Source organism: Cyprinodon variegatus, unplaced genomic scaffold (assembly GCF_000732505.1).
Source record: "Cyprinodon variegatus isolate N-32 unplaced genomic scaffold, C_variegatus-1.0 Scaffold510, whole genome shotgun sequence".
Lineage (NCBI taxonomy): Eukaryota > Metazoa > Chordata > Actinopteri > Cyprinodontiformes > Cyprinodontidae > Cyprinodon > Cyprinodon variegatus.
This window is the reverse complement of record NW_015150963.1, coordinates 35729-43767: the sequence shown is the minus strand read 5'-3', so window position 1 is coordinate 43767 and position 8039 is coordinate 35729. Positions and strand designations below refer to the sequence as shown.

General features: G+C 37.5%; 1 protein-coding gene across 3 annotated transcripts in view; it reads left to right on the top strand.

Moving 5' to 3' along the window:
- Nucleotides 1-6781, top strand: part of LOC107094871 (MAP/microtubule affinity-regulating kinase 4-like) — a 77848-nt gene extending 71067 nt beyond the window's left edge. The window contains exons 17-19 of one of the 3 annotated variants that reach the window (XM_015390746.1): nucleotides 3055-3099; nucleotides 3375-3414; nucleotides 5529-6781. In XM_015390746.1, the coding sequence (XP_015246232.1) occupies nucleotides 3055-3099; nucleotides 3375-3414; nucleotides 5529-5877 (434 nt within the window). In that variant the 3' untranslated portion in view covers nucleotides 5878-6781. The remainder of the gene's footprint in view (nucleotides 1-3054; nucleotides 3100-3374; nucleotides 3415-5528) is intronic. The other 2 variants (XM_015390744.1, XM_015390745.1) reach the window with 2 other exon arrangements.
- The last annotated feature ends 1258 nt before the right edge of the window (nucleotides 6782-8039 follow it).

Sequence of the window (8039 nt, the reverse complement as noted above, 5' to 3'; positions counted from 1 at the left end):
AGAATGTATGAAGGCCGAAAAAACAAAGTAGATTCAGGTTAAAGGGCAACCATAAAGTATTCATGTTTATTACTCAAGTAGAACTATGTACATCCTACTGTTTAAAAACACTTTTGTAGAAATTAGAGTATAAACTTCAGCTTTTTACTCGTGTAAAAGTGCAAAATAGAATTTTTAAAACTACTTAAAATATAAAAGTAAAAGTAATGCAGGAAAAATTTTAAGGATAGTTCATTTAAACCTCATATTAGCTACTGCACTACGCTATTTAACAAATATTTTTCTACAATTCTGGATGATAACTTCCTTATTCTTAATTTTCTTAGTTTTATAACTAATGGCAGTAGTGTGAAATTGAACTTTGCATAATCTTGAAAAACTATTTATTTTAGAAGTTGGTGCAGAAAATTAATTGTTTTTAGGAATCAATTGTTTTTGTTTTTTATATCAGCAGGCCATAATGAAAATTAGCTCAAATGAAAACAAAACTAATGTATATTTTTTAGAATGTAAGGAGTAGAAGTAAAAAGTCTGAAAAAATTATTACTCCATTTAAGTATAGATAGCCAACTTTTCTACTTAAGGTAACAAAGTATTTTTTACGTGTTACTTTGCAGCTTTAAATTACAGAATGTTGTCTTAAAAGTTTCTGACTTCATCACTGTTTACTGCAAAATTCTCTAATAGTTTTTTTATGAACCATACAAAAACATAAATACTTTTTAGAGTTTCTGTTTCTCTCTATAGATGGAATTAACATCTCAGTATAAATGGAGTGGATGGATTACAAGAAGCCTTTATATCTTCATGAAGTCATTAGTCTTGAAAGTTTGTCTCAGTGAGGAAACGAGGGAAAAGATTTCCGCCTGCAGCTCTTCAGCCTTTAACCCGTGACATTCACAGCATTTAGCATACATGAGCTCTGTACAGGAGCAGATGCTGCTAAGAATCATCTGGGTCTGTTGCAGTCATCCTGACTTACTGACCCGGCATCAATGCTGTTTTAAATCAGGATTAGTTATGTAAGCTGGATTTATCCTTCTCTTTACCAGGGATCATAGGCAGCTCTTCTTTAAGATGCATCAAGGTTGTCTTGCAACACTAAAAGAGTTTTCTCCACCTATCTCTCTGTTTTTTCCTTTCTACTTTTGCTATGGTAGAAAAGGCTTTTAACTTTTGTTATTAACAGTTTATTAAAATCATCTGAGAACCTCAGACTGTTTCTGAGATAGTTTTGAATACAGAGGAGGAGTTCACAGTGGATTCAGCTCCTGTGGCTGCAAAGAAGCCTGCATCATTATCTCTCCACTGTTGAGATATTATCAAATACATTTATCATTTTTTCCCAGTTTTGATAATTTAATAACACATTTAAATATTTTTTTTATAAATTATTAATTTATTGTCACCCTCCATATTTCAGGGACTGCAGGTCGTTTCCGACTGTTTGGCAGCAACTGCTGCTCATTTCTGCGTATTGTTTTAACACAGACCTGAATCCTCCAGAGCTACAAATATTTAGTTAATTAATTGCATTTAATTATCAACACATGGCTGATCCTTTCCCATCTAAATGCTACTGAAGCTGCAAAGGATTCCTTCATTTCTGACACCCAGCTCTCTCGTTTTAGTATTTTCCTTGTTTGATAAATAACGATGCTGTGAAATCTGCTGTGTGGTTTCCTACACATAGGGTTAATTTAAATAATGTAAGAACTTTTTAGAGAACATATTGTTCTAGGCTCAAGGTATGTTGTTCTGGACCATGGCTGATTGTTCAGTTTGTATCATCAGTTAGAGGGTTTTTCTCTTTGATTCTCTTTTTTTTTTTTTATTTAGAAATATTGTAAGAGGAAGCACATCTTGAATAATATGAAGCAAAAGCAAGAAAGTTTCTAAATTAAAGCTTTGAATCAAGATGTTCTATAAGAGGATTATATACAAAGCTTCACTTCCTCTTCTGATTTTCATTTCTGTTAAGTTAGGAAACATTTTCTACAAGCTTTTCATTTAGTTTGGAAATCCTCTTTGTTATTTAGATTACAAACAGTTATTAATCATAGAGTTTTCAGGCTCAGAGGAGCCTCCATGATGTGGGTCTAATCCAAGGATCACATTGCCTGAGCTTTTATGTGGAATTATTGACTTTGGAGATGAAACGATGGTCACAAAAAAAATTATTTTAAAAAAACACCAACTGATGTGAGAACAAAAGAAAAAAAACATCTTTAATAAAAAAAAAATACAAATTAAAGACAATCACTACAAAAAAAAATACATTTGCGCCATCAAGTGACAAAATATTAAAATTGCAGTCTCTTTAACTTATTTTCTCTATTTTGTTGTTAAAAAAAACTCACTTTGGATACAAACAATAAAATTTTTATCAAAATAAATATAAAAATACATACATATATATATATTCTCATAATGTTATTTTTTTTTACTCACACAAATGGAAACACTTACAAAATGTAATATTGTGAGATAGTACAGCCACCAGCTTGTATTTCTCCCCATATTAGGAGTTGGTGTTGACTTCTATTCATCGTATTAACTACATTTGTGCCTATCTCTAACTTTCACCATTGGATTCATATCCACAACCTTGACCACAACCTAAGTTTAATCTACCCTATACCTCTCGAATGAAACCTTCCACTATATATATCCAGTCTGCCACATTATTAGCAATTTTTAGTCCTTAAAAAGTAGCAGATCTTACAGAAAAGGTCTTAATTAGCTACATAAACAAGCACACACACCTACAGGCTGTTTATTTATGTCCCTCTGGTCTGATATAAACTCTGTCCCTCCATCCAACCTCCTCACCTGCTTCATTTTGGTGTTTTCTTGTTGTTTTGACTCCATCCATTGTTTCAGAGCAGTGTAGGGTGCCAATGATCACAGTTAACAGAGTTGTGTTGTTCTGTGTTGTAATTGGTGCTGAAAATAAGAAGGAGATCATAAAAGAAAGATGGAGGATGTTAGGATGTGATGAGAGAGATTGTTTGGTTGATTCCTAATAGATATTTTTGTCTTCTTCTTCTTGAGGGTCACAGACCAACCTGAGAGAATCAGCAGATCTCCGGTCCCAAGGTGAGTACATGTTTGGGTTTTCCTTTTAGCTCGGTTCCTCTGTGTTTGTTCCAGTCATAATCAGCTTCCAGGGATTTTGGTAAAGTTATTTTTCTGGTTGTAAATATCTGGACCCTTGCACAACTCAATCTTTTTTCTTCATTATGGAAAAAAAAAATTTTTTATGGAACTCTTATTCAAAAATGACAATAGCCCACTCAGGTTAAAGATGGCAGAAATCCTGTGGAATCTTAGTTTCTGGGTTCGTTACTGAAGGTTTCATGTGCTCCTCCCAGCCTCAGCAGCTCCAGCCCAGTCTCAGGTTAAAAGCATCAGGTAAAACAGTGACAGGTGGATATTTAGTATGCAGACTGTGGTGTAGATCTAGACTCTCACTGTGGCTCCTTGTTGTAAATGATTCCGGCTGGTAGAACTGAGATATGATTGTCTGACCTGAACCCATTAGCAGGATTTAGTAATGTGTTTTTACTTGTTAGTCATTGTTATTGTAGAAGTCTTGAATTTATATGAAATCACATTTTTTAATCTTTTCCCACCTTTAATGTAACAAATATCCCCTGCAGTTAAACTAAGAAACTATTTGATGTCATAATTTTAGAAAATTGTGAAGGGCAGTTGAGTGCGTTCAAACTAAGGTTGCCAACTGCCCCTTAAAATAAGAAACTGACTCATAATAAGAAACATTTAAAAAGACAATTAACTTACACAATAAGGGAAAAAATAAATGAATATCAGCATAGTGAAAGACAATACCTGACCAGGAAGTGTCCCTTGTTTAATTTTCACAGAGTTGGCAACCCTGGTTTAAACACCTTTAAACTAATGCTTTATTAAAGCACTTTTTGATTGAATTTCTTCATTCATCTTGCCATCAGTAATAGAACACATAGTTGAAATGAAAGGAGTTTGTAGCATTTGCATCCTTTTTATACTCGTGATCAGCAAAGAAGTTTTGCAAATATTTAAATCTTGATGATGCAAATAGATTCACTACATTATCTATGCGTTGGAACATTGAAAGCTGTTATCAACGACTCTAGGAAGTAGGAGACAGTAAGCAGACAGAATCTGTCTAGTGAGTCTGACAAGAGACAGAATGAAGTGAATTTCAATCAAATTCTGCTTTAACTCTACATCTCTATTCTCTGTCTATATTCTAAATTTGTCTGGACTCTGGGGTACAGTTGTGAGACTAAGTAAAACTTTTTAAAAGTTTACCAATATTTCCAATGCGAATGTTTGGTACAGAAACATTATGTTTTCACAGAGAGACACAGTGGTGGCAGCTTAATGCTGTGGGGTTACCTGTCATCAGACTGAATTGTTAGTTTTGACCCAAAATCTTTTTTTTTTCTCCAACTAGGATAAATATTGGTGTGAGGGACCAAACTTAAATAAGGACAAAAGGTGTTAAAAATTTGAAAAAGTGCTTTCATTTAATTGTGTAAAAATGGTTAACAAAGGCTCAAAAGCAATACAAAATAACTTAAATACAAAATAACATTAATCTGGACCCAACTTAACTGAGGTTAACTGAGGATCCAACTCAAACAAAAAGCTGACCTGCAAACAAAGAACTAAAGGCTGCTTAAAAAGGGATGGAGTAACCCAAGTCGACAAAATGAGGGAGGCAAAAGATAACAAAAGAACCAATAAATACAAAATTAACCATTCTATGAAACAAATAAAGCAAAACTAACTTTTACTTAGCAGTAACAATAAGTGAATATTTAAGTAACAAACTAATTGAAAACTTCTTGAAACAAGTCTCCCCTGTCAGTCTTTCAAAAATGGTACGGTCCAGGTTTCCTTCTCCAGCTGGTTTGCATCAGCAGCACCTCAAACAAAAGAACAAGTGTAAATAAACCATTCAGACAGACATTAACTAAAGTGTGAACCCATTAGAAAATACCCGTCTAATATAACCAACTTAAACATAAATTGTAATATAATATAAAGCAAGAAAAGAAAATATTAACAGGATGTGGTGGTAGGATTATCCACCACAATTGTCAATATACAAAGTCCAAGATTCTAGAAAAACCCTGGAGGTTCTTTCCAGATAATATTTGTCAAAATTCATTTCAAATATTGCTTTTAACGAAGCTTTAGTTTTGGGGTTTCAGTTGAATTTTACAAGTAACATTAAAGGTGGGAAATTTTGGTAATTTGAACAAAAACGTAACCTTTTTCCGGCAAGTATTTGGTTTATTGAAGGATTGTTACTGATCACAGGAAGGTTAATCACCAAACTGGATGTCTGATGTTATGTTTTTTTCTCCTCCTTTCCAACTCATTCCCATTCATCCTTTTACTTCTTAATTTCGACTTCATTTCATCACTGCTATTAAAAACCTTTTCTACCCCCAACTCTTCCTTTTCTTCTCTCTCATCCACACGTCTCTCCTGCTCCTTCTCTCCCTCCCTAGTCGCCATCTATCTGGGTATCAGAAAGCGGCCGAGCCCCGGACCCCCCGATGCGGATGGGATGTGAGGGTCCGGAGCCCCCGGGATCCCGCCGAGGTGGTGCTGGCATTGCGAGAGGCGGCGCAGGGCTGCGGCTGCCAGGTCCATCTCGCCGGGTCTTTCCTCCTGTCCTGCACCCATGGGGCAGCCGGCGCTCGCGTGGCCTTCGAGGCCGAGGTCTGCCAGCTGCCCAGCGGGCAGGGCCAAAGCGGTGTGAAGTTCAGGCGCCTGTGGGGGGCGCCTCTAGCCTTTAGAGACATCGCCGCCAAAGTGTCCAAGGAGCTGGAGCTCAGAGGTGAGGCAAGTAGGTGACAGACTGACGGACTGAGGAAGGAGGAGGAGGAAGGGAAATAACTTCCTTCTTCTCTTCCTCCTTGGACTCCACATCATCTCGCATTGCCTCACCTCCGCCAAAAGCCCCTCAGCTCCCAGACACCCCCACTCAAAGCTGGACGGACGGATGCAACAGACTAAAGCTGCCCCTTTGACCTGCGACCCCTGCTGAGAAAACACCCACACCTGCGTAGCTTAAGGCCATAGAGTTGGACTCTTACTTTTTTTTTTTTCACAAGTTCAGATGTAATTCAGGTTGTTGTTGCTGAAAATGATTGCGAACGGTAACTTGTTTATATTGTTGTTTCTGTTGTTTGTCATCATTCCTTTTTAAAGAGCTGCTATTTAAACTGTTCTTTTTTTATTTTTATGTAATTATTATTATTTTTTTTGCTTAGTGCTTTTAAAATAGGAAGATATTGACAACTACTGTCAATATCAGAATCAGAAGTCACAGAGGAAACCTCCGGCCTGTAGGGGGAGACATGCAGAAATGCAGGGACTGTCAACAGATTAACTGAAGCAAAGCTGAAGAAGCCTCTTGGATGAGAGGCCAAACGTCTTCTGCCCAGTTACCTATACTGCTGCTTCAAGCCTCTGGATTTTGGCTATTCTTCAGCCTTCCTACTGAAAAGTTTGCTTCATTCTCTCATCTATGTGGTAAACAGGAAGCAGAGCCTCTTTCCCGTCTGACGTTTAACATGTAGGGACATAAAAACAATCGCACCGTCATTATTTATTAAACCAGTATGAAGCCAAAATAGAAATGCTGTGTTGTGGAAAATCAAATAACACCCAGTCGCTTCAGCTGAAAACCTCACTTAGTAACTATGTATTCTGTTGTGTTTTTAGATAAAAACTTTTTTTCTCTGTTAGCTTTTTTTTTTTTNATAACAAAAGAACCAATAAATACAAAATTAACCATTCTATGAAACAAATAAAGCAAAACTAACTTTTACTTAGCAGTAACAATAAGTGAATATTTAAGTAACAAACTAATTGAAAACTTCTTGAAACAAGTCTCCCCTGTCAGTCTTTCAAAAATGGTACGGTCCAGGTTTCCTTCTCCAGCTGGTTTGCATCAGCAGCACCTCAAACAAAAGAACAAGTGTAAATAAACCATTCAGACAGACATTAACTAAAGTGTGAACCCATTAGAAAATACCCGTCTAAAATAACCAACTTAAACATAAATTATAATATAATATAAAGCAAGAAAAGAAAATATTAACAGGATGTGGTGGCGGTAGGATTATCCACAACAATTGGCAATATACAAAGTCCAAGCATGTGTCTAAATAAACTGGACTCAATCTAACCAGATTCTAGAAAAAACCCTGGAGGTTCTTTCCAGATAATATTTGTCAAAATTCATTTCAAATATTGCTTTTAACGAAGCTTTAGTTTTGGGGTTTCAGTTGAATTTTACAAGTAACATTAAAGGTGGGAAATTTTGGTAATTTGAACAAAAACGTAACCTTTTTCCGGCAAGTATTTGGTTTATTGAAGGATTGTTACTGATCACAGGAAGGTTAATCACCAAACTGGATGTCTGATTTTATGTTTTTTTCTCCTCTTTTCCAACTCATTCCCATTCATCCTTTTACTTCTTAATTTCGACTTCATTTCATCACTGCTATTAAAAACCTTTTCTACCCCCAACTCTTCCTTTTCTTCTCTCTCATCCACACGTCTCTCCTGCTCCTTCTCTCCCTCCCTAGTCGCCATCTATCTGGGTATCAGAAAGCGGCCGAGCCCCGGACCCCCCGATGCGGATGGGATGTGAGGGTCCGGAGCCCCCGGGATCCCGCCGAGGTGGTGCTGGCATTGCGAGAGGCGGCGCAGGGCTGCGGCTGCCAGGTCCATCTCGCCGGGTCTTTCCTCCTGTCCTGCACCCATGGGGCAGCCGGCGCTCGCGTGGCCTTCGAGGCCGAGGTCTGCCAGCTGCCCAGCGGGCAGGGCCAAAGCGGTGTGAAGTTCAGGCGCCTGTGGGGGGCGCCTCTAGCCTTTAGAGACATCGCCGCCAAAGTGTCCAAGGAGCTGGAGCTCAGAGGTGAGGCAAGTAGGTGACAGACTGACGGACTGAGGAAGGAGGAGGAGGAAGGGAAATAACTTCCTTCTTCTCTTCCTCCGTGGACTCC